Below are 25,504 nucleotides of genomic sequence, written 5' to 3' on the forward strand. Positions count from 1 at the left end.
ACTACAAGATTAGGGTGCGTCGGGACTCCAACAATCAAAGTGGGAATCGTCCGGCTTGTTCCTGCTTAAACCTTAAAAAAGTGTTGGAGTAGACCGACTCTTTTCGCCTATACTCTTTTTCCGCTATTCTTAAGTCGGATCTGGCCACACTGGCTCGTCCGAGTTCAACAAGCACAATCCATTATCGTACTTTAGCTCTGTGACACCGAACTTCGCAGCGGGACCCAAGAAAGACATTTCCTCCCCTGGCGGTCCATCCAGAAGGGTTTAAATCCAATTGTTTGCCACTGGTAACATCGGACGCAAGAACATACGCAGTTGCTGGTCTGCTGCCATCCACGATGATTCACAAAAGAACCCTTCCAACCGTAGCAGCTCTCGTGGATGTAGACGATTCCCTTTGCCCCGACGCATTCCAGTATGGTGTATATATTCCTTGGAATATTCTAAACTAGCAAGCGCCCCTGGGCAGTAGCCGTCCAAAACGACGTCTGCATCCGCAAGAAGCTTATCCAAAGCACACTTTCCCTCGAGGCTCTTCAGATTCAGCGTAGCATCACGCTTGCCTATGCTGATGATGATGATAAGTCATATTTGAAGTCTATATGCAACAACACGGTTATGACAGACTTGTTATACAGGCTATAGTGGCCCTGATACAAACTTATATAACGTTTCTTGGAGTCCTATGAACACCCAAGTAATCCAACTCAAGATAATTCCAAGCTAAATTTGTCCTTCTGAAGTGGCTTTTGCCAATTCTCATGACCAAGAGGAATTATATGGATTTGTATCGTTCGATATGTGCCTTTTTATTGCTGACTCTGGCACACTGCGGCCGAAGACGGAGTATGAGATCAGGCTGCGATTCCCTGTCATAACTTAGCTTGCCAGATCTTATACATTGGACTTTGCAGCTGAGGGGTGCCAAAAAGAACGATGCTGTGAATGCGACGCCCACATCCGAGGAGGGGTATTTGAATCGACACAGTGTTGACTGTTGATCGCTGGCGCTCGGCAGCAGCAGCGAGCCGTACCGATTTAAGTTTAATCTAAAGCTTAACACCAATACAGCCAGCGCAATTTTCTGACGAAGAAAAATGACAGTCATCCTGCTCGGCAACTCATTGCAAATCATTTGGTGACTACAGCAGAATGCAGCGGTTCACGCTTTGTTTATTCGGGCGCATCTTAGGCAGATGGTTTCTCCCCGCAATTCGTTTGTCTGGCGTGCACGCCAAGGGGCAGGCGTGAATGCTGCCAAATCGATGACCGGCTTGCATGCTATATCTTGCCGTCAGGACCCCATCCCTTATGGCTCAGACAACGCAGTTGTTTAACATACTCATTGCGCAACATGACGGCAAGCAAGTTTGTGCACCCCATCAACACACCGCAGCGCCGGTTGAAGACGATCTGTATTGGCGCCGGTGCCTCCGGTTTATATTACGCCTATAAGATCCAGCGTCATTTCGCCGACTTCGATCTTACAGTTTACGAGAAAAACGCGGGCATCTCTGGTACCTGGTGGGAGAATCGCTATCCCGGCTGCGCATGCGATGTTCCGGCGCATTCGTACATATATTCCTTTGAGCCCTATCCGGAGTGGTCGTCTTCTTACGCATCGTCCAAGGAAATTTACGGATATTTCAAGCACTTCGCAGATAAGTATGATTTGAACAAATACATCAAGCTCCAACACCAAGTGTCCGCTGCAACGTGGGACGAACAGAGCGCGACATGGACAGTTCAGATCAAGGATATTGCGAGCGGTGAAATCATCACGGATTGGTGCCATATTCTTGTCAATGCCAGCGGAATCCTCAACGCATGGCGTTACCCTCCGATTCCCGGCTTGAATTCATTTAAGGGAAAGCTCTTACACACGGCAAACTGGGATGAGTCTGAGGACCTTACTGGAAAGAGTGTCGGCCTCGTTGGCAACGGATCGTCTGCCATTCAGGTGTTGCCGACAATTCTGCCGGTTGTCAGCAAGCTAACCACATTCATTATGGAGCCGACATGGGTCTCTCCTCCAATCGGAATGGAATACAAAGTTTACAGCGACGAAGACAAGAAGCGATTCTGGGAACACCCCGAGGAACTTCTTGAAATACGCCGCGAAACTGAGAATTATTTGAATGGCCAGTTTGAGACCTTTTTCCGCGACTCTCAGCAGCAGCTTGGTGCTCGCGAGTTTATGCGTACCGAGATGACTCGTAAGCTGGGAGACCCCGAGCTGGCCGAGAAGCTTATTCCGTCCTGGTCCGTCGGATGCCGACGCATTACGCCTGGCCGCAACTATCTCGAATCTCTCACCGATCCAAAGGTTGAAGTTGTCTTCTCGATGGTCAGCGAAGTCACGGAGAAGGGCTGCAAGGTTCTCAGCGGAAGGTGAGTTCTATGACTTCTAGACCTGTTGTCTAACACTTTGTTTCTAACAAAAATCATAGTGAACACGAGGTAGATGTGTTGATCATGGCCACTGGATTTGATACCTCGTTCAAACCTCGTTTCCCGATCATCGGCAGGAATGGAGAATCCCTTGCCCAAGTATGGGAAGGAAACCCTCAGGCATACCTTGGCATCGCAGCGTCTGGTTTTCCCAATTACTTTGTGAGTCTTGGTCCGAACTGTCCAATTGGCAATGGACCGGTATTGCTATCTATCGAGATCGAGGTCAACTATATGATTGACATCATCTCACGTTATCAGAAGGAGAATATTAAGACTTTTGATGTTCGGGCGGATGCTGTCAAGGAATTTAATGAGCATAAAGATGAATTTATGAACACGACAATCTGGACTGATGAATGCAAGTCCTGGTACAAGGCAGGCTCCTCTGAGAATAAGGTCACCGCGTTATGGCCTGGTTCTACATTGCACTACCGTGAGGCGCTCGCCGTCCCGCGTTACGAGGATTGGAATTTTACATACTACGGAAATAGATTTGATTATCTCGGAAATGGCCGTTCTGTTGCAGAGGCGATTGTGCATGATTTAAATTCTCACGTCACCAATGAAGATACATCCAAGATTGATCCTGCATTGAATTATACAGCACCAGAAGCGAAGAAGGATTCTGTACACTAGGCTTTGGTGATGTTTTATTTAGCTTAAGTCCTTTGTATTGGTGGAAATTTCCACGCTCAAATTAAAATATGTTGGTTGCATGTACTCATTTGACTTGCGGTCTACTCAACTTTTGTTCAATCACTGAAATACACATTACAACAAATTCATGCAACTAGACGTTGTTTGTAACAGGATTCCAATTCTCCAAGGGCGTAAATACTTCATAAATTCAGTCTTGATGAACAAAATTTTTTGGCATCTTTCAATGGTTCTCTCCAGTTCTCTTGCTAGCCAATAGCGGGTGCAGTCTGCTGTTTGCACCAAATGATCAAGGCAAATCTGCTGATATGGGAGTTCTGAGTTGGAAAGCTTTATTAAGGTTCGCGTGACTTTTGCCTTCTGCAAGGTAGAAGCACAAACAATGGACAAAGAAGGAAGAGAGAAGAAAACAGAAGAGAGAATCCTCTTTCGTCTCAAGCGGTTTTCATATCCATTTGTTCGCCTTAGTTGATTTGCCTTAAAAAAAGGAAACTAACCTTTCCAGCGTGTACCCAAAATGACATCGGCGGCACCATTGTAGAGAGGTTTATGCAAACGAACATCCCTGTTAAGTTCATGTTTTCCAAAGAACCAGCTATCAAGCTCAAATCCGCTAGCCCACAGCGTTGAAAAAGAGCAGCTTATGACTTAGACTTCCAAACGATTTGTCCTAATTTTCACAACGCACCTTTGAGAAATCGAAAAAACCGCGCCCCTACGGCTTTTGTTGTTTCATGACTTTCAATCTTATATGTATACGTTGCTTTCACTGTAGAATTACGAGACTACGAGTTAGTAAACAACTGTAATTCATCGGTGAATTGTTCTGTAAAACGCATGCGCTATTGCCATACAGATCATAGGACCCTCTGTCAACATTGATAGTCGTTGTCATCTGGAGGCGTTTTGGTAATTTTGATAGATCGAGTTTGATAGCAAAAATGAAGCAAGCTTATCAGCCTTAAGGTTCAATTTCGTCTTGCTGTTCGGTTATCTCTGAACCTTATCATGCAGCTAATAATACTAACCCTGCTAACCCTACTAACGCCTGCGCGTGCCCATCCAACTCTCGCTGAGATGCGAATGCGCGTTCGCAAACTCTTCCTCTGCTCATGTTAGTATACATTCCATCCGCAGCTCTGCTGGCTAACTTACTAGCGTCTTAACTACTCGACACCTCCCTAGATGAGCAAACAATGCCCGCGTCTTGTTCTATTTAACTTGCAGCCCTCGGAAAACTCGAATGCGTCGCTTCTTGACTGCTGCAGCCGGCGTGTTATTCGCATTGTCAACGCATTGCCAAGTCGCGTCTCATTCGCTGTCATCTTTCTCTGCATAGTTCTCGCCTATATGCCTGCTGCTGTCTTTCTTGCCTTTTTGACGCGAGCTCTTGCTTCCTTCCAGGTGGCGTTGCGTAGATGAGCTACTGCATTGCTGTAGAGTGTCCGTTGCTTACACACTTTATGATGCATTTTTGAGAGATTTGTACAGCAGCGCAGCGCGCTTCGTCGATCTTGACATTCGCCTTTTTCCATTTTTGGTATATAAATAATTACAAATAAATTACTATGAATTCTTCGCACTCTACTGAATTTGCTTTAAATTTCTGCTTTTGTGTGGCTTATAATCCCGTTACTCAATTTTGTTTACTCATTTCTGTATTTGGCTTTTTTGCCAAAAGAATTTGATCAGATCTGTTACTCTAATTTCGCCGCTCTATCACTTTATAACTTGCATTCCGCGCACTGAGATTACATCATTAATGTACAAAAATTATACTACTACTTTTCATTCCTTTTTTATAGCACTTTAATCTCCAACTTTATTAAATCTCCAACTTTTTTAAATCTTATAAACTGTTTGTTATCGCTCTCTTTGCTGCACGTACTTTTTTGTCTATCTTTAGCTTATGTCAAAAAAATCAGCCGCACACTAACCGCTTCCGCTCTTAATTCACTGTCTGCTCGGTTTCCGTCACTATCTTCATAGCCTACGGATGGGTCCTGAGACGCTATTCTATACCAAGAATATCGAGTTTACGCGTTTTATCGGCGACCGCGCAAGTATCCTCGGAGTTTCGCTACTTCCAGTTCTATTCTTGTTCGGGGGACGAAAAAATGCTCTTATGTTTTTCACTGGCTGGTCGTTTGATACTTTCAACGTGTTTCACAAGTGGCTTGGACGATTCACGTTTATAATTCTTGCTGTCCATTCTAGCACTTACGCTTATGTTTACGGTAACATGGGAACTTATAACGGCACCCGCCGAGTACTATAGAACAAAAATCCTTAAAGATCGCGCAAATTACCTTGGTATTGTTGCAATTGTATTAATGGGAGTTATCATAATTGGAGCCTGCTATCCACTTCGCCATTACTGGTATGAGATCTTTTTGGTTTTCCATGTTTTGGCCGCAGCCAGTTTTTTCGGTACGGCTTGGCACCATGTTATAGAGCATGGCTATATGAACTATTTTTATGCAACTGTTGCTGTTTGGGCCTTTGATATTTTTGTCCGTATTGTTCGAATTGCAATTGCTGGTCCATGTAATCAGGCCAAAATTACTGCTCATGGTGATGCCGTATATGTTGCTGTAAAGCCTGCCCTTCGTTGGAGAGCAAAGGCTGGTCAATATGCGTTTATTTATGTGCTTCGTCATAATTTCTAGGAGTCTCATCCATTTTCTATTGTTGAAACCCGAGATGGACACTATATTTTTGTTGCTAAAAAGCACGCCGGACTCACTCACGAACTTCATACTAGCGTTGTCAGTAAAGAGAACCAGGTAGACACCTGCCGTGTTTGGATTGAGGGTCCATATGGTGACTCATTTCCTATCCAGAGATATGAGACGGTCTTACTGATTGCCAGAGGTATTGGACTTATGCCATTTTATCATACGCTTTGGAAATGAAGCGTAAAGGAATCTATCAGCATGTAATCTTGTACTGGATGGTTCGCGAGAGTTCTTCACTCAAATGGGTGAAGGATCAGCTTGCAGAGCTGACTGGGTCAGGTCTTATTGAAATAAATATTTATGTTACTGGAGAGAAAGTTGACGACAAAAGAATATCGTTAGAAGAAGAATCATCTACGTCAGTATCAGAGCTATCCGAGAAGGAAGCACCTGCTCTGTCTGCTCCCCCGATACTCGGTCAAGCGTAACGAGCGGCCTGTGGTTAGTGAGGTGATTGAAAAGTGATAGCGATTGCAGAGGCATCTGTCGTTGTGGTATCATGTGGCCCAGCTTCTGTGGCGGATGAATGTCGAGCGGCCGTCACATCAAACGTGGATAGAGGTAAAGGTCGCGTAGACTACTTTGAAGATGCCTTTTCCTGGGCTTGTTTTCTGTTTTACGAAGTCCCTGATTTCTTTTTTTTGTTTCTCAACAAATTTCCTTTTCTTTAATAGATGCGATTACAAAATTCAAGAATCTTCTTTTTATTCTTCTAATCTTAGCGATAAAAATTGTAAACCCTAACAATACTTATAAATTATGTGTAAGGTCTGTTATCATAGCTCAACTTAATAGTGCACGGGCGCGGGTCCGGGATATGCTTGATATTTGTTGGAAGTTTGCCGATTTTGCATCTATCATACATAAAATGAAAGCGAGACCTGCTACTACATTAACATATTTGGCATCTGATTCCGGGAATTTTTTAAGCTGCTGCTTGCTTATCATCAGCTACTAAATCGACAGCCGCTTATCGGAAATTCTTGGCGCACGATGACTATCTTGGCGCAGTATGTAGTTGTTCTAGCCAATTATCATAAACACTACTTTTATAGACTATTTTCCGGATTCATCAATAACTTGCAATAATACATTCCGTGTAAGTTTCGTCAAAGTGAAACTGTAACTTGACAGTGTCTTAAACAAAGCTGTTGGAGAAGTTGTGTATCTGGCAACGCTTTACTGTTTTTGCACAAGTCTCGGTTTCCGAATCCTGGCGCTAGATGCAGTGCCCTACATTAAATCTGCTAATAGCTAGCTGATTTTACTTTACTGACACCTAGATCTGCCACCAATCAGCGTCCTTAAAATACTTGACAGGTACTATTGCTAGCCGATTAGTGCCTGATAAAGCTTATCGACAAATGACTATTTAACTCCGATAATCGCTCTGCAATGATCTCGTAAATACCTTTACTTTGCCAGTCTCCAAAACCGTCACCTGTTGCATTCTAGTCCAATTGCTCTGCTACTTGAGCAAATCTAATAGGTGCGAATACATTCGTATAATCTTACGTTTAGTTAGCTAATCCATTTTAGGATGGAGAAAAACTCATCTATAATCTCTACATCCTTGGTTTCCGAGAATTCAGCCTACAATGAGAAACTCCAAGAAAAAATCTCTGTCCAACCCGTATTCACTGTTGACCAAGATTTTATTGTTGATCGGTTGAATCATTCGGGAGATGCAACAGATGTCATTAGTGAAGGTGGTGACAGTTACATTTTTGATGCGATCCGCTCAATGTCTCTTGAAGAGGCAAAACAGATTTTACTTGATGCTGTTGAACTTCATGACAACGACTACAACTTTCCTGAGGAGACGTTGGATAAAATCAAGCTGTTACTACAAGGCCCCGAGGCATATAGCTACGGTGAAGAAGCGTACGAGGTTGATATTCGACTCGAAGCTTCCTTGATCAAATACCATTCTCCTTATCCTGAAGTGCGCTCTTGTACTGAGCCATTTGATGACCCTGATGTTCCAGTTGAAACAATCCGCTCTTATTTTTTGGGTTTCTGCTGGGTGGTAGTTGGTGCATTTGTCAATGAGACCCTTGGAGAGCCCCGCCAGCCCTCAATCAACATCTCCTCGACTGTCATGCAGATTTTGTTGTATCCTTGCGGTAAGCTTGCAGAGAGGCTACCAAATTGGAAATTTCGGATATTGGGAAAAACTTTAGAGCTTAATCCTGGTCCCTGGTCCGCAAAGGAGCAGATGTTTGCTACCATTATTCTTAACGCGGGTGGTCATTATAGTAATCTAGTTAATTATGCAATGGCTTTGAAACTTGATGTTTTTTTTGGCGTCAATTGGGTAAATTTTGGATTCTTGTTTCTCATGAATGTCTCTACTCAGTTTTTTGGTCTCGGCATGGCTGGCGTTCTGCGAAGATGGGTTATCTATCCTGTTAATGCGGTTTGGCCGACTATTTTACCAACTATCATGCTGAATCGGGCGCTACTGGTTAAGGAAAAGCCACAGTCTATAAACGGCTGGACCATACCAAAAATCAAATTTTTCTACATTGTCCTAATTGCTTCTTTTCTCTACTTCTTCTTCCCGGATTTCATCTTTACAGCTCTTTCGACGTTTAACTGGATGACGTGGATTGCGCCTCAAAACTTGAAGCTCGCAATTATTACTGGTTCAACACTTGGTCTTGGATTTAATCCTATTTCTACCTTTGATTGGGCAGTTATCAAAAAAAATAATCCAATGGTGCGACCATTCTTTGCTGTTGCAAATCAGTATATTGGAGTGATTATCTCAGCATTTGTTATTCTGATCATGTATTGGACAAACTACAAAAATACTGCCTATCTGCCGATAAACACTTCATCCACATATGACAATACCGGTGTCAAATACAACACATCGCGAGTTCTAACAGACGGCCGTTTTGACAAAGGCAAATACGATGCATATTCTCCACCATATATCACAGCGGGGCACTTGATATTATATGGAGCAACTTATGTGACATATACGATTTCTTTTGTTTTCACATTTCTCACTGAGTGGAAAACTCTTAAGATGTTTATTAAGAGAAGCTTCAGAAAGAGCTCTTTTAAGATTCCAGGTAGCTGGAACGAGTTTTTTAATCCTGGTGAGGATTCAATATATGAAGGGTTTAATGATCCCTTCACTCGCGAAATGAAGAAATATAAGGAGGTCCCGGACTGGTGGTTTGTTCTAATCCTTATTGCGTCGTTTGTTTTTGGGGTGATAGGTGTCGCTGTCTATCCATCTCAAACTCCTGTCTGGGTGGTTATCGTAATGATCGCTATGGGAATTGCTCTTTTAATACCAACATCAATTATTTATGCAGTTACAGGATATCAGCTTGAAATGAACGAGCTAGCAAGTCTCATTTGCGGCTACATTATTCCCGGAAACGGGGTGGGAAATGTTATTTCTCGCCTTTATGGCTATAATACTGATGCTCAATCCGAAACTTTTATTGGTGATATTAAAATGGCGCATTACATGAAAATTCCTCCTCGGGCAGTTTTTAGGGGTCAATTTTTTGCAGTCTTAGTCCAGGTCTTTGTTACAATAGCTGCCATTTATGTTGTACTGGGTCTTCCTGAGATCTGTACTCCCACCCAACCCAACAAGTTCACCTGTCCATATTCACAGGGCATTTATACTGCTGCCGTTCTATACGGCATTATTGGCCCTGACCGTGTTTTGAATGATATCTATCCTGAAATTAAATACTGCTTTCTAATTGGAGCATGCCTTGGGGTAGCCGGTTGGGCTGCTCGTCGCTACTTCCCTAAGCAGTTGAAATATTTTCATCCTTGCGTTATCGTCTCTGGATTTACTATTTGGGGAACTGGATACAATGTTTCTTATTATACCCCTGGTTTCATTGTTTCTTGGGTTTTCACGTGGTATATCAAGCGGCGATATCTGCCTTGGTGGACAAAGTATAATTATATTCTTGCCTCTGCTCTTACGGCTGGTGTTGCATTCTCTGCCATTGTTATATTTGCTGGTTTACAATATCAACAAATTTCTCTGAGCTGGTGGGGAAATAAGGTTTCCAAGGCTGGTATAGATGGAACGGCAAATGGTCGTTTGTATGAAATTCCAGAGCGCGGCTATTTTGGTAGAGCTCCAGGTGAATTCTAATTGATATCTATCTTAATAGCAGCGTGTCTGTTGTGATTGGCCTAGTAATACTAGTTCTTGCAATCGCGCGCCCAATACATGCTTCGTATTTTTTTGTTTTATTATTTATCCACGCATTAGTTTATCTGCTCTGTAATATATTTGCTTCTATTTGTGAAGGCAGCATTTGATTGTGACAATATGTAAGCGAAACTTTGCCCATCAGCTGATCGAACAGAAGAAGAGCCGCACCAACAAAATAATCCATTAAATGCTGAAATATAGAGAGAGGATACTTTTAGTTTTTTGATATACTACATACAATACTCCCAAAGTTGCCCACTGAGTCGGATTTCTTTTGAGAAAAAAATGTCTTTCCTGCTTGCTGCAAGCATTAAATTGGAAAGTTGCCTGACGCTTATTGTAACCTTGTGAAGCGCGGATACTGAAGGTGTGCGGCGGTTCGGCCCTTGTCCGTTGCTCTTCGGAGGTTGGCCGAGTGCTTTATCCCCATACTTTTGCTCAGACTAGTCCCCTATAGGGATATTATTTACGCTGATACCAACGTTGTCTCCACTTTTGGCGTGAATTGCATGTTATTGTTGCTTCCCCGGATGCGGGGCCGCTGCTAGTTTCGGTTAAAATCGGAGAGTCCCTCCCCCGCGAATGTCGCACTCCAGGCTTCAGTGGGCTCACCTTATAAAGCCACGATTTATCAGTCCATCTCGACGTTCTCACCCCACTGGCCTCCTGTTGAAAACACTTGAAATTTAATAATGCAGGACGCAGGATATACAGAGACGAAGTCAGTCGCTTTGGCGGACAAACCTGATGAGCTGATAATGGAGAAAAAACAAGGGATGAAAGGTGTCACAGATGATGAGTTTGAGGTGTATCTATCCTTTGAGCAACGCGATGAGGAATGGCGCGCCTACATGAACAAGCGGCTTGTTCGTAAAATTGATATGAAGCTGCTTCCCTTTCTTGTTTTGATGTATCTGCTCAATTTTCTAGATCGCAGTAATCTTGCTCAAGCTCGTCTCGGAACTCTTGAGGAAGACCTCAACATGAAGAGCAATGATTACAATCTGGCGACGAGTATATTGTTTGTGGTTCGTTTCCTTTTCGATTTTTTCTATGAGTTGCTCTAATCGTTCTGTATTAGGGATACTTACTGATGCAACTTCCTTCCAATTTGGTCATTACTCGTGTTCGCCCTTCGTACTTTCTCGGTGGCGCGATGGCAATTTGGGGTCTCATATCCGGTCTTCAGGCTACAATTAGTTCGTTTGGTGGTCTCGTTGCTGCCAGATTCTGCCTTGGAATTGTTGAAGCTCCTTTTTTTCCCGGTGCCGTTATGCTCATGTCGAGTTGGTATACACGTAATGAAATCGGTCATCGCATTGCATGGTTCTACTGTGGAAACGCTGTAGCTCAAATGTTTGGTGGTTTGATAGGTGCTGGCGTTCTTGGAAATTTAAACGGCACTCATGGGATTGCTGGTTGGAGATGGCTATTTATCATCGACGGAACTATAACTGTCGTGGTTGCCTTGACCTCAATGTATGATTCCGGTGGTTTCAAATTTTTGATTTCATCTGCTAACTTCATACAGGTTTTTTCTTCCTGACTTTCCCTCTGAAAAATGCAAGTGGCTTACTGAAGAAGAGCTTCATTACGAACGTTGGAGAATCACCATAGATATGCACGAGTCTGAAGATCTGGGAGCCGTGTCTCTTATCGGAGGAATGAAAATGGCTTTTAAAGATTATAGAGTTTACGTATTTATTCTTTTCCAGCATTTGTCCCTTTTAACCCAGACGTTCCAATATTTCCTTCCTACGATTGTTAATTCGCTGGGCTTTGGTCATATTGAATCGCTCTTGCTCACGGCTCCGGTCTGGTTTCTCACATTCGTTGTTTCGTTGACTGCTACATATACTTCAGGCCGCTACAACGATCGTTCCATCCATATAGTGGCTCTTATGGCTGTTTCTGCGTTTGGGAATATTCTTGTTGTTGCTACTCTTAACACCGCGGCACGTTTTGTCGGCATGTTTTTTCTCCCCATGGGCGCCTTCACGGCCTACGAAATCATTGTCGCGTGGATTGCAAATACTTTTCCGCGCCCTAGTGTTAAACGTTCTGCAGTGGTTGCGATCTGTAACATGTTGGGTAACACGGCTACTATTTATGGTACATATTTGTATCCGTCTACGACAGGCCCGCGATATCTCATGGGAGGGGCATCTACTGCAGCCTTCTGCGTTGTCACTGCAGTAGTTGCTTGGGGGATTCGGTTGATGCTTGTCCGTGAGAATCGAATGCTTGAAAAGTTGGAGAACGAAAATCTGGAAGAACTTCCTGAAAGTACTCATGCGATGGGCCGCGGTTTTAGATATATTGTATGATTACGTGAACATAGTAGTGGCTCTAATTCTTTTGAATAAAGTCTATCGTTTAATAATAATTTTTATTAATATTTTGTTCTCTCATATTTCGGCTTATTCCTTAGACTTGATGACTGCATGGGATATTGACGCTAATGAGCATCCTTATTCAGCGCACAAAAAATTTGCTAATATTACTGTTTTCTATCGTGGCGAAAAGATAACTCAGTCGCTAACGATTTAATACCATCGATCTTAATATTTTATCAGACGCATTATCGATTTGATTAGGCTGCCATGCATAACAACTTGATTCGCCCGTCTGTAGATCCGTAGAACAAGTAATATTGAGACAGCTACCTAAACCTAGACAGACCTATGTCGACCTTTACTAGTATAACTTTGGTGGATGTCGTACACAGATGGACACATTAGATTCCATATATCATAACTCCTTTCTTTACTGAAGTGGCAAATGGAATAATGTTTACTGTTTCAGATGAGGGTTTACTCTGTATCACAACTCGGCCATGAACCCATGTATTCGGACGACCGCCGAAATAGAAAGCCGCGCTTTGAAATCATTCAATCTTGGGCACTAGCAACGTAAATTATCGTGGCTTAATATTATTCATCATAATGCAGCTTTAAGTTGGCTGGGTTTATAGAGTTTAGAGGAAAAAAAAGAAATAAGAAATTTACTGAAATTTATTTCATCAACTGTTGGACTACTCAAAAGGAGGAAATTGGTTGATGACACCTATAGCTGCTTCGTATTCTTGCTCTATGACCCATTTATGGTGCTCACTTCGAGGAGTAATTATGCACTCAAAATGATTAGGACGGCTATTAAAGCCCTCGGTATAATCTAATGTATCATATTTGTGACCAGGAATAGGCTTGAAGTCGAATGCCCAAATAAGCTTAGCTAAGGCCACAAAGAGATTGTTGGAAGCAATACCAGCTCCAGGGCAGATGCGACGCCCCCAGCCAAATGACGAGTGACCTTCCTTCGATGGATGAGAAGCACCTTTCTCCAAATCATCTTTCTCTGACGCGTAGACTTTATCAGTGTCGTCGAGAAAACGCTTAGGGTTGAAATGATCAGGATTGGGGTAGTATTTTTCGTTTAAATTAATAGCCCACGAATTTCCAAGAATTGTTGTTCCTCGCGGAATGTAGTATCCATTATACACATCGTCTTCAGTTGACAGATGCGGTGTTCCGCCAAGAACAGCAACAGGGCGCCATCGAAGAACCTCTTTGGTAAACGCCTTCAGATAAATAAGCTTAGACTCATCTTCAAACGTTGGAGTCCTATCCGGACCAACGACACTGTCTAGTTCGGCTTGAGCCGCACGCAGAGCTTCTGGATGGGTGATCATGGCAAGGATTGCAGAGCACGTGGTGGAGGCTGTTGTATCTGATCCGGCACCGAAGAGACTGGAGGGAACGGAAGCAAGATCCCGCTCTGAAAGACCGATGCTTTCCTTTTCATCCATCTTGATAAGCAGTTTGGCAAGCGACTCAGGCGCTTCTTCGCCACGCGCTTCCGCAGTGGTAATGTCCTTTCTAACTGCGTTAAGCAAAGCAATGCTATCCTCGGCCTCTTTCAGTCCTTCGACTTCGATTTCTTTCTTCCACGGCGCCAAGAAGTTTGGCAAATATTTCAAAATCGGAAGTGACTCAACAAGATATGCACCAGGAACATTTAAAGAAGACATGTACTGCATAAATGCAAGACGACGACGAATAACTTTAGCATCCATCGAATCGATCCGATGACCATATGACACAACAAATACTATGCCCGAAGTGTACCTATCAACTAGCATCTCGTAATCGACAGGGTTTTGCAATATCTGATAGCAGAGCCTTGATGCCTCCGCTGTCTGAATAGGCTTGTAGAGGCGAAGAGCGCTGGGATTTAATGCTTGATGTAGAAGTTTGCGGCGAATAGTCCATTCCTTTCCGTAGGGTTGAACTAATATGGAAGCCATACTATTGTAAAGTTCACCCATGGCAACAAAACGAGGCCTGGAGGAGTATTTTATCGACCTTTTCTCCATAAGCTCTGAGGCGATGATGGGATCCGAAATAACAACCGTAGGTCGTCGACCTATCCAAATAGTGAAGATCGGGCCATACTTGAAAGACCACTCCCTAAAAGTAACCCATGGCTTCGAGTGTGGAATAATTAACTTGTTGCCAATAAAAGGTAGGGGGATAGGCCCTGGCGGCATACGCAGGACCTTTCGAATATCGAGTAGGATGACGACTGCCGGGATGGCAAGGATTGTCAGAAGGACGTAGGCGATAAAGATCATGCTGACAATTAGTTAACACAATTACGAGACAGAGGCCAAAGTGTTGCGCAGGAAGACATAGATATGTTATGCATATTGTTAATCAGCGCCGCGGAGAAATATGTGGCCATTCCCGCCCCACAACGAATCCCTGTGGGCAGCTGAGAACTGCGGGGTCGCGGAGATGCGGCGGGGCTGCGGCGCGAACGTCAGACTTATATCAGACAACCGCCGGCCGCCGGCAACTCGACAGTCGTTAAAAGAGGGCATTACTCACAAATAATTCTTCATCCAGCAATGACAGTAACAGACCAGATACACATCATCGTCGTCGGTGCCGGCTTTGCTGGGCTCACGGCGGCCATCGAGGGAGTGCGTCATGGACACAAAGTTACCCTCCTTGAATCTTTCCCCGAGGTCAAAGCCCTAGGCGACATTATTTCGTTTGGCGCAAATGCTGGACGCATATTCCAGCGCTGGCCAGGCGTCGAAAAGCAATTCGATGAGATCTGCATTCAATCTAAAGGTCTTCTTTTCAAGGACTATCGAGGAAATAATTTAATCTACCAGGATTGGGACAAAGAGCCCTTCTACGGCAAGAATTTCAATGGTCATCGAGGTGAGATGCATCAAATCATCTATCAGCATGCCATCGACGTGGGTGTTGATATAAAATTGGGATGCCGGGTTGTAGATTACTTTGAGGACGACAAGGAAGCTGGGGTCATTGCTAATGGCATGAGGTATACTGGTGATGTGGTCTTGGCTGCCGACGGTGTCCGATCTAAAGGACGCGAGATTGTTCTGGGTTACGAAGATAAGCCAAAGTCTTCGGGCTATGCCATCTTCCGTACCTGGTTCCCTTCAGGCGAGCTTGCCACAAACCCTCTTACCAAATTTATGTGTGAGAATGGTGACTATCACTGCGGATGGCTTGGGCCAGATATTCATTTCTTAGCGGCCACCACTAAAGGGGGCAAGGACTTCAGTTGGGTCTGCACTCATAAGGTAAGCTTATCGATTATTGCTGTGTAATATGGTTATTAATGGTTTCTTTTAGGACGATGCTGATATTGAAGAGAGCTGGTCGACTCCTGGAAAGATCGAAGATGTTCGTAAAGTTTTAGAAGGCTGGGAGCCCGCAGTGCAGGCAATCATCGATGCAACTCCTTCCGACTATCTAGTTGACTGGAAACTCGTATATCGTGATCCTGTACCGACATGGGTTTCTCCAAAGGCGCGTATTGCTTTGATTGGTGATGCTGCGCATCCGTTTCTCCCTACATCTATTCAAGGTGCCAGCCAAGCAATGGAGGACGGCGCAACTATTGCTGTAACTCTTGAGCTTGCTGGAAAGTCAAATGTAACTCAAGCTTTACGGGCTTTTGAAGCTATCAGATATGGTCGTGTCCGTGCAGCTCAGTTGACTGGCGAGTCAACCAGAGATAAGTGGCACAAAGCTGATTTTGATAATCTGTTAAACTCGCCAGAGAAGATCAAACTTCCTCGCGAAGAGTGGCTACTAGCTCACGATGCCGAGAAGCATGCATATGCTGTTTATGAAGAAACGGTAGCAAAGTTGAACGCTGCTGCATAAAGAACGAAATTTTTCTAATTGGTTTACTTTTTAATTGGTTGACAACATTGTCAGTAAGAAAATTGAATAAATAACTCTCTTATGTTATAAATATTATCAGATGGGCTCACTTTCGTGTCAGATGTAGATTAGCTTCAGAAAATGCTCGTCACCACCATAAGCAAAACCTTAGTCTTTAAAATTTGTAGCGGGTTATCGCTTTAGAGGTATATAGAGTTTCATAAAATTCCATAAGAGTTTCAATGAAGCAAGGTAAGTTCACATAATAAAAAATGAGAATATCAAATTTATTTAAGATTTAGTTGAATCAATTATTAGCTGAAAAAGCATATCTCTAAATGGTAAGAGAGGGCAAAGCGTCCGCCCGAGGAGCAGTCTTGATCTTTCCATATGCGTCGCGTACAAGCAGCTTACGAGGCGGTCCGCTTTCGCCAAACAACGGAGTAATCTTGCCTACTTCAAGTTCAGCCTTGACGACTGCGCTGACCTCTTCCCAGCGGGCTTTGGTATCTTCTTCAGCGTCATACGAATATAACCAGCGGTTCTACAGAGAATTTAGTTAGCTTTTTTAAACAAGAAGACCAAAAGAAACCAATTGGGAGACTGTACCTTAATTTTGATGTCGTCGGGATCAATATCAGCACCATCATCTAGATCCTTCAAAGCATTATGCCAGCGATTGCGGACATCTTCGCCTGAAAGTTGAGCTTGTCGTACGCGATCGAAACGAAGCTTCTCATAGACACGTGTCGCAAGAGGAACATTGCCAGGCCCTGCCAATTTAAGACACAATGCCAAAACGGCAGAACTCTCTGTTGCCTGAGATGCTCCTTGAGCACTAGTTGGCAAATGAGGATGGCAGCTGTCACCAAGTAGCACAATTTTGCCACTTTTGCTAACCCAAGTAGGAATAGGCGCACGATAACAGATTTTCCAATCAAGGCACGAAGGGGTAACATTTACGGCAGAAGTAACTAGGGGGTCCCAACCCTTTACTAGCTTGCGCACGTCATCCATATCACCTGGTTGAAACCAGCTCTCTTCGATGTCAGTCTCGTCACGGTGAGTAAGAATCCAATTAAATTCCTCGCCGTCACGAAGGGTGTTTTGGACCAGATGCATATCAGGTCCAATCCAGATATTAAGACAATCGTGGCTTAAAATGGGTTGGCATTCTGGAACATCTTTGAGAATTTCTCCTTTAAAATAAGCACGATAGCATGCATAACCAGAGCTCTTGGGTGCATCGGAAAATCCGAGGACAAGTTCACGGGTCTTTGACTTGATTCCATCAGCTCCAACTATTACATCGGCGTAGAAGATACGACCATCAACAAGGGTGACACTTGGATCGTCTTCGTTGAAGGTCTCCACTTCGAGTCCCATGTTAATTTCCATTCCAAGTGCCAAAACGCGATTGATGAAGGCGGTATGGTAATCACCGCGATGTCCAATATATCCAGCCATATCCTAAAATCAAATTAGCCCTAGTTAAAAATAACAATCTGAATATTCATACTCACCATCAATGGTTGCACTGCAAGAATTTTACCGTCATTCCAACGTCTGATGTTCATGTTTGGATTTTTGTTGCCAATCGCGACAATCTCGTCATACAACCCCCACCGTTTGAGAAGTTTCAAGGCATTCTCTCCAAGACCAAGCGAGTCTCCCAGTCTCAAGAATTTCTTGATCTTTTCAAAAATCAAGACTTCGAATCCCTGATGATGCATTGCCATAGCGCATGCGAGACCCCCGAGGCCAGCGCCTACAATAATCACTCGGGGCTTATTCGAAGCAGGTCGTTCAGGAAGCATGGTGCAGCAGTTGAAGTTGAGGATGAAAGGCTATGGTTCGTCATGGCGGTGTTTATAATGTAGCAAGTCTGGTAGCCGTGAAGGATGCTGTTCGGAGTAGAGGCCCTGAGCCTTACCACATTGTTTCCCCGCGCCGCAAAGTTTGGCCGTATTTCCACGGCGATATGTAAGGTTTCATGGGCCCGGAGTAAATATTTGGCCAGCGTAGACTGGATTTGCTTACAGAGCTCACACGGCTGCTTAGCAGATTAAAGTTTTGTGCCAAAAGCAGGCATGCACTTAATTATTGTGCTAATAGGTTTCTCCGCGCTCGAGAGACGTGTAAGCACGAATATGTTTGTACCTGTCACTGCTACCGCATTTTTATAATACTTTGTTCCACTACTCAGGTCGTTCAACTATCTACACTATTGTTCTTGGCCCGTCCATGTTCTGGGTCATGAACCTAGCATTTCCCCGCATTCACGGGCTGATTTTCAAAACAAAAAACTAAAAAATATATACAAACCCTCTGCATCTTGGGTGCTAGTTTATCCGATAGTGTGTTACCCCGCGTTTGTTGGTAAGCTGTAGAGCTCTCGTACTGCAAACTCTGGCCCGTTCATGTTATCCGTCATTGACCAGTCAGCGTCGATTGATAGTCTCCGCATAAACTGTAAAATGTATAAATACTCGTTTAAAGTATGATTTCCTGAAACTGCCCAGTAACAATACTCAGCTCTTCTACACAATGGCTTTGGGGATCCTTGAGGATAACAAGATGGCTCACGTCCCAGGAACGTCTTTACTTGAAGACAAAGTTCTGGATGATGAATTAGGCACTACCTCTATTCCAGAGGAGGCAGCGTCCCACCTAAAGCACGCTACTGGAAAGAATAGTCATATTATTCTTATCCCGCAGCCGTCAGATGACCCGAATGATCCTTTGGTATTGCTCCCTGTGTTTATGTTGTCCATCTGATGTTTTACTAAGAGTTATCCCGTTTAGAACTGGTCCCTCTTGCACCGGGACCTTCTTTTTGCTGTTCATGGTTTGGGATATATTATGAATGTTGGCGTATGTGGTCCACTCTTATCTGCAGGTACTCTGGATCTTGCTACTGATCTTAATGTGACGATCACGGATGTTGCTTTTCTTACTGGATATCAATTGCTTGCAATTGGAGCTACTGGACCTATTGTTTCTGCTCTAAGTCGAATCTACGGAAAGCGTCCCCAGTTTATTGCTGCTTCACTATTTGGTGTTCTGGGTACGCTTGTCTGCTGCGTCGCCACAAAGTATAGCACCCTACTCGCTGGAAGAATTCTGCAAGGATTTGGCAACGTGGCATATGAAAGTATTGTCGTTTCCGTCATTGGAGATCTTTACTGCCTACATGAACGTGGTTTACGTTTAGCAGTCTTTAACTTCTGCTTTGGTGGAGTAAATCTGTTTACATCGGTAATTGCTGGACCAATCACTACTAACCTTGGCTGGCGTTGGCTCTTCTACATTGATATCATCTTCGTTACACTGCAGGCATTCTTGATAATATTCTGTGCTACTGAAACAGTATTTGTGCGCGACGCCAAGTATGAAATTGATGTGGCTGGTGAAGAAGTGTTTGACGACATCGAGAAACTTGGATCGGCTCAATACGTTGAGAACAAAGATGAGGCTACTAAAGTCGAAAAGCAACAACCGATCATACCGCCAAAGAAGACATACTGGCAGATGATCAAACCATACCATGGACGAATCTCGACTGAAAATCCTCTGCGACTTCTTGTGCGGCCATTTGCCGTAGTCTTGAATCCTGCAGTTGCTTGGGTAGGATTTTGGATTTTCTTTTTCTAGCTAAAGTATCACAAGAAGCTGACTATTTTATAGATTGTCCTAGCAATGGCTATTCCTTTAGCTTGGATTGTGAATATTAACTATTGTATCGCTCAGCTATATGGAGTTGCCCCTTATAATTTGACCGCCGAACGACTTGGATTTATATCTGCTGGCCCCCTTATTGGCGGATTCATTGCCTCTCTCTTTTTCTTCGTGATAAATAATCCCATGACATTATGGATCTGTCGGAAAAACAATCGAGTTTTTGAGCCAGAGTTTAAGCTTCCCGTAGGCTCTCTTTTGGGTGCATTCTGTCTAACAATCGGATGCTTCGGATTTGGAAACGCGTATCGTGGTCGCAAATCGCCTATTGTCGCAGCTGTTCTCTTTGGTTTTGTGTGCGCGGGCTCAACTACTATGGCTATAACAGCAAGTAATTATATGATTGATGCTTATCGTGATCTATCTGTTGAAATTATTGTCGCCTCTATGTCTATCAAGAATTTCATCTTTTTCGGATTTTCCTATTTTTTCAATAATTGGGTAACCAACTCGGGTCCGGATGTTGTTTTTGATGTTCTGGGAGCAATTGCTGTTTTTACTACATTGATTCTCACGATTCCGCTTTATATATTTGGAAAACGGTATGCTGATATATGTGTTGTGAATCTAATTAAGGCTGCTAACTTTTTGTCTTAGAATCCGAAGTTGGTGGCATCGCGTCCAGCTTTTGAAACGACTTAAGCTCGCTTAAGCCTTGGGCAGTTGATTAGGTTTAGTAAAAAATGCCAGAAAAGAAAATTAACTTTGAAAATTAATAATGTCTACTTAATTGAAATCTCATTTTATTCTGTCAATAATTCTATGTAACTCATTGCATCCTGGACTCTTCGCAGGCATAAGCAAAATCAGTCGGAAAATCCCACGCCTCCAGCAGCTTCGTAAAGTCGTCTCCAATAAACGATCTCATGGCGTCTGAATGCTGTGTGGGCAAATCTAATGTCGCATAGGGGATATCAGATGACACATCGCGTGATTCACGATGAGTGTCTTCAACAACACTTGCGCCTATCTGCATCAATTCTCCATTCGGCAATGTGTGACTAACATTTGCAATTATTTGTAAAGTTCTGCGGGCAGATGGCCACGCTTTTGCCATAGCTTTAAGACTGTTGGTACACTGAGATAGAGATGACTCTGAATATAAAAATGGACAGTGCACTCGATTGAAGAGATGCATAATGACAGCAGTAAAGCAATAGTAATTCAAAAATGGAGAGTAACTATTTTGACCGAAGCAAGACCTTTGGATGAGATTGGAGATTGCAATAGCCGAAGAAGTAGCTACCAAATGAGACATACTGGTACCCAACTCTTTCCCACTTTTGATAAATGGCCTGTGCAAAAGGATTTTGCAGTTCCAAAATTGAGCGTACATGTTAGCCAGCGGAGTGGCAATCTGCACATCGACGTAATTCTCTTCACCTTTTGCTGGCAAATTCTCCTTCTCCCAATCAGATAATTCGCGATCCAAAGCCATCAATTTGTCTTCAGCACATTCGGTCGCACCGCGGACACCATACCAAGCTTCCTGCACGCGAGTTTGAATTGTAGATAGCTTAATAACTTGAATGAAACTTTGCATAGACAAGTCGTCCTGTTCGGCGGCAGGGATTTGCGTATCAAAATCCATAGGGTGAATAGCGCAAGGTCGACCTTGCCATGCAGAGATATATCTATCAGCAACATAAACTCCCCACCACAATAGTCGCCTTACTTGAACTTCAGTCTCGCTCATGCTTGTAAACGGCGTAATCGATTTCCACACCGACGGGTCACGGTGTAATCCCAAATCCTGAGCCATACGGACGGCGTTTCCAATGTACATCCAGCTGATGGATCCACCTGTGCCAAGCTCGCGATATCCCATTAATAAAAAGGCGATGCATATGCTCAGTGAACTCTGCTTATGCTGAGCTAGTAATAGTTCTGCTTTTGAGGCATAGATGTCGCCAATATCGCTGTCGCCATTTTCCGAGTCAGGGTCATGATCCACAAATCGAGCGGCAAGAGCAAACATTGCTAATAAAAACACTTGAGGTATTCGACGTTTCAATTGGTCGAGAGCTGATTGGTTTGACCGAGCAAATCCAAGACGATCGTTTGCTAACTGGGACTGAAAAAAAGATTGATGAACTACTGGAAAGCAAGGGTGGATATACTGCCAGTACGCACTATAAAGTGTTAATATATATTATAATCACATAATGTCAAAAGTTAAGACTTACTCTAGAAGTTTGTCTTGCATTTCCAAATCTGGTAGTGGTCCCCCTAATGTTGCCTCAGCACTTTGTATAATCTCCTCCTCTGTACGAACAAGCATTCTTTTTGATCTCGGCCAAAATCCAGGATTCGGAAAGTGCCAAAATGGACTTGAGTATATTTTCGAAGAAGTAATCAGCTGCAGCCCCGAAGTGGGACCGTGGTATCGCATTGTGAGATTCTCGTCAATCGATAAATGACCAACAATATTTTTGTCTCGAAGAGCACTGCTTGCTGCAATTTTGTTCGCTTGTGTGTGGGTTGAAGACGAACCATTGCTAGATGGCGGCGTTAAACTATTGCCAGATGTTGAATCACTTGAGGTGTCGTCAACAGACATGGCTCTCTTCTTGGATCTATGCTGGGCAGAATCGTTTGTATGCCCTTCTCGAAGACCGCCAATGACTTGCTCGAGAGAAGTTATACGACTTTCAATTGCAGTGGCGTATCCTTTTGGCGGTCCACGTTTACGGACTTCTCGCGTGAATGTACAAGGCACCTGCAAAAAGTTGCAATTCTCGCAGATGCTCGATTCAGGCTTCAACAAGCATTTAGATTTCGATTTCGAGCCTAAAATAAATCTAGTTAAAAAACAAGCTAGATAAAGTAGTTAGAAGCTTATATGACAAAGATACAATTGTCGCATGCCCTGGCGACGCGGTCGCCACTGACAATAGATTTTCTGCGCGGTCTCTGGGCGGCATTAGATGTCGTGGACGGCACTGCCACGGCAGAGGAAGCAGACCACTGATTATCGTCATCATCGCCGCGGAGCATTGTAGCTTCCATGATATCGGAATCAGGAAGAAGCATTTTTAGAGATTTGTTTGGAGAGCAGGAATATTAAGCGGGCCGCGGGATGCGGGGAAGCCTTGCGGCGCAACTATTAATTCTTGCTGGCCCGTGTCCGACCAGCGCGAGAGCTAGGGTTTTCTGATCATTGGGTTTTGATTGTATCTGTGCTTAGACAGCTACTATTAACTAGCCGGGTCTGGGCAGTGAGGACGCGGGGAGCTATCCGGAATTGCCCCACAAATTGGTTAGAGTTTTGTGGGGTAGATGCTGAGCAGCCCAGGGGAACTCTAGAGAGCCGCTGACGTCAGCACGGCGTCTGCCTCGTCGGGGCAGCATTTCGCCGCGGCAAAAGCAGATATATGATACTACTCGGTCCTGATAATAATCAATTGACATATAGCCAGCATGCGATCCTGGGGACCAGAATCATTGCTCAGCAACTACTCGCTTCAGAATGTCTTCCTCTGCAGTGCCTGTCCTGAGCGACGTCCACACTGGAATCCCTGAAAACCTTCTTGAGAAAGCAACGGCGGCCAAAGAGCGTCTCTACTCTCGAAAAACCGCACCTCCGTATTATGAACGCGATGAGCAACTTCCCGTTCTTCCTCCTGATGTCTCTCGATCGACATTCAATGCAGCTATCGCCGCGCTAGAAGGCATCCTTGGCTCAGCTAATGTCGAGGTCAATGATAAGCCTCTTGTCGATGGTTGGTACATCGAGCATCCGTATGCCGCCTCCCCTGACTATTTCTGTTTATTTGGGACTAGTAGACTAATATCATGATGACACTAGTAATACTCATGATGCCTACCATGTTTTTTCGCCGGGTGATTCGGTATCGTCCGCTCAGTGCTATCCTGGATCTGTGGAAGAGGTTTCTGCTGTTGTGAAATGGGCAAATAAATTTGAGATTCCAATCTATCCGATATCAATAGGCCGTAACCTCGGATACGGAGGTGCCGCACCTCGCGTAAGAGGCAGTGTCGTTGTTGATCTTGGCCGTCGAATGAACAAGGTTCTCAAAGTGGATGGTGAGAACTACTCTTGCCTCGTCGAGCCTGGTGTAACATACTACAAGCTCTACGATGAAGTCAAGCGCAGTGGTTTCCCTATGTGGATCGATACCCCCGATCTCGGAGGTGGATCTGTGGTTGGTAACGCAGTAGATCGTGGTGTCGGTTACACTCTTTACGGAGATCATTTTGGAAACCATTGCGGTATGGAGGTTGTACTTCCTAATGGAGAAGTCATCCGTACAGGCATGGGCGCTCTTCCAGGTCCCGATGGCACCGACAATCCAACGTGGCAGTCATTTCAATATGGCTACGGTCCTTACGCCGATGGAATTTTTAGTCAGTCCAATTTTGGAATTGTGACCAAGATGGGATTTTGGCTTATGCCTGATACTCAGCATCAGACTTTTATGGTCACTTTCCCCAACGATGAAGATTTTGCTGATATTGTTGATATCATTCGACCTTTGATGATCAAGCGTATCTTGGGTAATATTCCTCAACTGCGAAATGTTATTCAAGAGCTTGCAGTCACTGGAAGGCCAAAGACAGATTTCTACAAGGGCGAGGGACGTGTTCCTCGTGAGGTCATTCGTGAGCATGCCTCCAAGATGCCGTGTGGTGACTGTGCGTGGATCTTTTACGGAACTGTCTATGGCACTAAGGAACAAATTGCTGATACTCTAAAGATTGTCAATATCGAATTCTCGAAAATTGCGGGCTCCAAATTTCTGTTCCCGGAGGACATGCCTGCCGATCACTACATTCATTCAAGAGTGAGCGTATGCTCGGGAGTCCCCGAAATTCGAGAGCTCGATTGGCTGAATTGGAAGCCAAACGCTGGTCATCTATTCTTTGCGCCAATCTCTCCTACAAAGAAACACGATGCCCGCGTCCTCTACGAGCTTGTTCGGGATATTCATGACGAGTTTGGCTTTGATGTGTTTCCCACATATTGTATTGCTAACCGCGAGATGCATTTTATTGCCAATATTGTGTATGACCGTGACGATGAAGATGAAAAAGCTCGTGCAATGGCTTGCATGCGCAAGATGATTGATGTATGTGCCCAACACGGGTACGGCGAATATCGAACTCATATTCTCTTGGCTGATCAAGTTGCTCATACATATGGATGGAACAACCAGGCGATGATGCGATTCAATGAGACATTAAAAGATAGCTTGGATCCGAAGGGTATTTTGGCACCAGGGCGAGCTGGAATTTGGCCGGCAAAATATCGTGGTAAGGGATGGGAGTTATTACTTGGTGACGATAGAGCAACTTCTAATCCTGCGGACATTAAAACCGTAACTGAGTTGGTTAGTGCATCACACTTGTAGAGCATTGTCAATTGAGTTCCTCGTTACATTAGTTTCATCAATTGAATTTTCTATTATTAAAGGTTAAATGCTCCCATATATATAATCTGCAAACAAGATAACACGTACATGATCATAATAGACAATTGA

At 43.9% G+C, this 25,504-nt stretch overlaps 11 protein-coding genes across 11 annotated transcripts; 8 read left to right on the forward strand and 3 right to left on the reverse strand.

Moving 5' to 3' along the window:
- Nucleotides 1-1,357: 1,357 nt before the first annotated feature.
- Nucleotides 1,358-3,093, forward strand: V2V93DRAFT_326301 (flavin-binding monooxygenase; the record flags this gene model as incomplete). The annotated part of the gene is made up of 2 exons (XM_066907521.1): nt 1,358-2,394; nt 2,454-3,093. 2 exons carry the CDS (start codon nt 1,358-1,360, stop codon nt 3,091-3,093), a joined length of 1,677 nt encoding a protein of 558 aa, XP_066764585.1.
- Nucleotides 3,094-4,940: 1,847 nt separating this feature from the next.
- Nucleotides 4,941-5,783, forward strand: V2V93DRAFT_387306 (uncharacterized protein; the record flags this gene model as incomplete). The annotated part of the gene is made up of 2 exons (XM_066912292.1): nt 4,941-5,351; nt 5,410-5,783. The coding sequence occupies exons 1-2, from the start codon at nt 5,111-5,113 to the stop codon at nt 5,781-5,783; spliced, it is 615 nt and encodes a 204-aa protein (XP_066764586.1). The 5' UTR covers nt 4,941-5,110.
- Nucleotides 5,784-5,904: 121 nt separating this feature from the next.
- Nucleotides 5,905-6,360, forward strand: V2V93DRAFT_34851 (uncharacterized protein). Its single transcript, XM_066907928.1, has one exon. It carries the CDS (start codon nt 6,026-6,028, stop codon nt 6,278-6,280), a length of 255 nt encoding a protein of 84 aa, XP_066764587.1. The 5' UTR covers nt 5,905-6,025; the 3' UTR covers nt 6,281-6,360.
- A 751-nt stretch (nt 6,361-7,111) lies between these two features.
- Nucleotides 7,112-10,249, forward strand: V2V93DRAFT_34861 (OPT oligopeptide transporter protein-domain-containing protein). The gene is made up of 2 exons (XM_066907930.1): nt 7,112-7,341; nt 7,392-10,249. The coding sequence occupies exon 2, from the start codon at nt 7,393-7,395 to the stop codon at nt 9,991-9,993; it is 2,601 nt and encodes an 866-aa protein (XP_066764588.1). The 5' UTR covers nt 7,112-7,341; nt 7,392; the 3' UTR covers nt 9,994-10,249.
- Nucleotides 10,250-10,832: 583 nt separating this feature from the next.
- Nucleotides 10,833-12,383, forward strand: V2V93DRAFT_326002 (putative MFS transporter; the record flags this gene model as incomplete). The annotated part of the gene is made up of 3 exons (XM_066907517.1): nt 10,833-11,084; nt 11,138-11,535; nt 11,588-12,383. 3 exons carry the CDS (start codon nt 10,833-10,835, stop codon nt 12,381-12,383), a joined length of 1,446 nt encoding a protein of 481 aa, XP_066764589.1.
- A 707-nt stretch (nt 12,384-13,090) lies between these two features.
- Nucleotides 13,091-14,605, reverse strand: V2V93DRAFT_326098 (cytochrome protein; the record flags this gene model as incomplete). Its single annotated transcript, XM_066907520.1, has 1 exon — nt 13,091-14,605. One exon carries the CDS (start codon nt 14,603-14,605, stop codon nt 13,091-13,093), a length of 1,515 nt encoding a protein of 504 aa, XP_066764590.1.
- A 322-nt stretch (nt 14,606-14,927) lies between these two features.
- Nucleotides 14,928-16,471, forward strand: V2V93DRAFT_372264 (putative salicylate hydroxylase protein). The gene is made up of 2 exons (XM_066910702.1): nt 14,928-15,676; nt 15,729-16,471. Exons 1-2 carry the CDS (start codon nt 14,966-14,968, stop codon nt 16,263-16,265), a joined length of 1,248 nt encoding a protein of 415 aa, XP_066764591.1. The 5' UTR covers nt 14,928-14,965; the 3' UTR covers nt 16,266-16,471.
- Nucleotides 16,472-16,533: 62 nt separating this feature from the next.
- V2V93DRAFT_387311 (putative monooxygenase) lies at nt 16,534-18,279 on the reverse strand. Its single transcript, XM_066912293.1, has 3 exons — nt 17,789-18,279; nt 16,875-17,735; nt 16,534-16,809 (listed from the first exon to the last, which is right to left on the reverse strand). Exons 1-3 carry the CDS (start codon nt 18,080-18,082, stop codon nt 16,600-16,602), a joined length of 1,365 nt encoding a protein of 454 aa, XP_066764592.1. The 5' UTR covers nt 18,083-18,279; the 3' UTR covers nt 16,534-16,599.
- Nucleotides 18,280-18,489: 210 nt separating this feature from the next.
- On the forward strand, nt 18,490-20,756 carry V2V93DRAFT_372266 (major facilitator superfamily domain-containing protein). The gene is made up of 4 exons (XM_066910703.1): nt 18,490-19,010; nt 19,071-19,892; nt 19,953-20,545; nt 20,601-20,756. The coding sequence occupies exons 1-4, from the start codon at nt 18,813-18,815 to the stop codon at nt 20,653-20,655; spliced, it is 1,668 nt and encodes a 555-aa protein (XP_066764593.1). The 5' UTR covers nt 18,490-18,812; the 3' UTR covers nt 20,656-20,756.
- Nucleotides 20,729-23,209, reverse strand: V2V93DRAFT_372269 (putative nitrogen assimilation transcription factor nit-4). Its single transcript, XM_066910704.1, has 3 exons — nt 22,859-23,209; nt 22,190-22,793; nt 20,729-22,135 (listed from the first exon to the last, which is right to left on the reverse strand). Exons 1-3 carry the CDS (start codon nt 23,034-23,036, stop codon nt 20,773-20,775), a joined length of 2,145 nt encoding a protein of 714 aa, XP_066764594.1. The 5' UTR covers nt 23,037-23,209; the 3' UTR covers nt 20,729-20,772.
- A 45-nt stretch (nt 23,210-23,254) lies between these two features.
- V2V93DRAFT_34936 (uncharacterized protein) lies at nt 23,255-25,494 on the forward strand. The gene is made up of 2 exons (XM_066907951.1): nt 23,255-23,744; nt 23,812-25,494. Exons 1-2 carry the CDS (start codon nt 23,473-23,475, stop codon nt 25,373-25,375), a joined length of 1,836 nt encoding a protein of 611 aa, XP_066764595.1. The 5' UTR covers nt 23,255-23,472; the 3' UTR covers nt 25,376-25,494.
- The last annotated feature ends 10 nt before the right edge of the window (nt 25,495-25,504 follow it).

Source organism: Kockiozyma suomiensis (assembly GCF_038497685.1).
Source record: "Kockiozyma suomiensis strain NRRL Y-17356 unplaced genomic scaffold V2V93scaffold_10, whole genome shotgun sequence".
Classification (NCBI taxonomy): domain Eukaryota; kingdom Fungi; phylum Ascomycota; class Lipomycetes; order Lipomycetales; family Lipomycetaceae; genus Kockiozyma; species Kockiozyma suomiensis.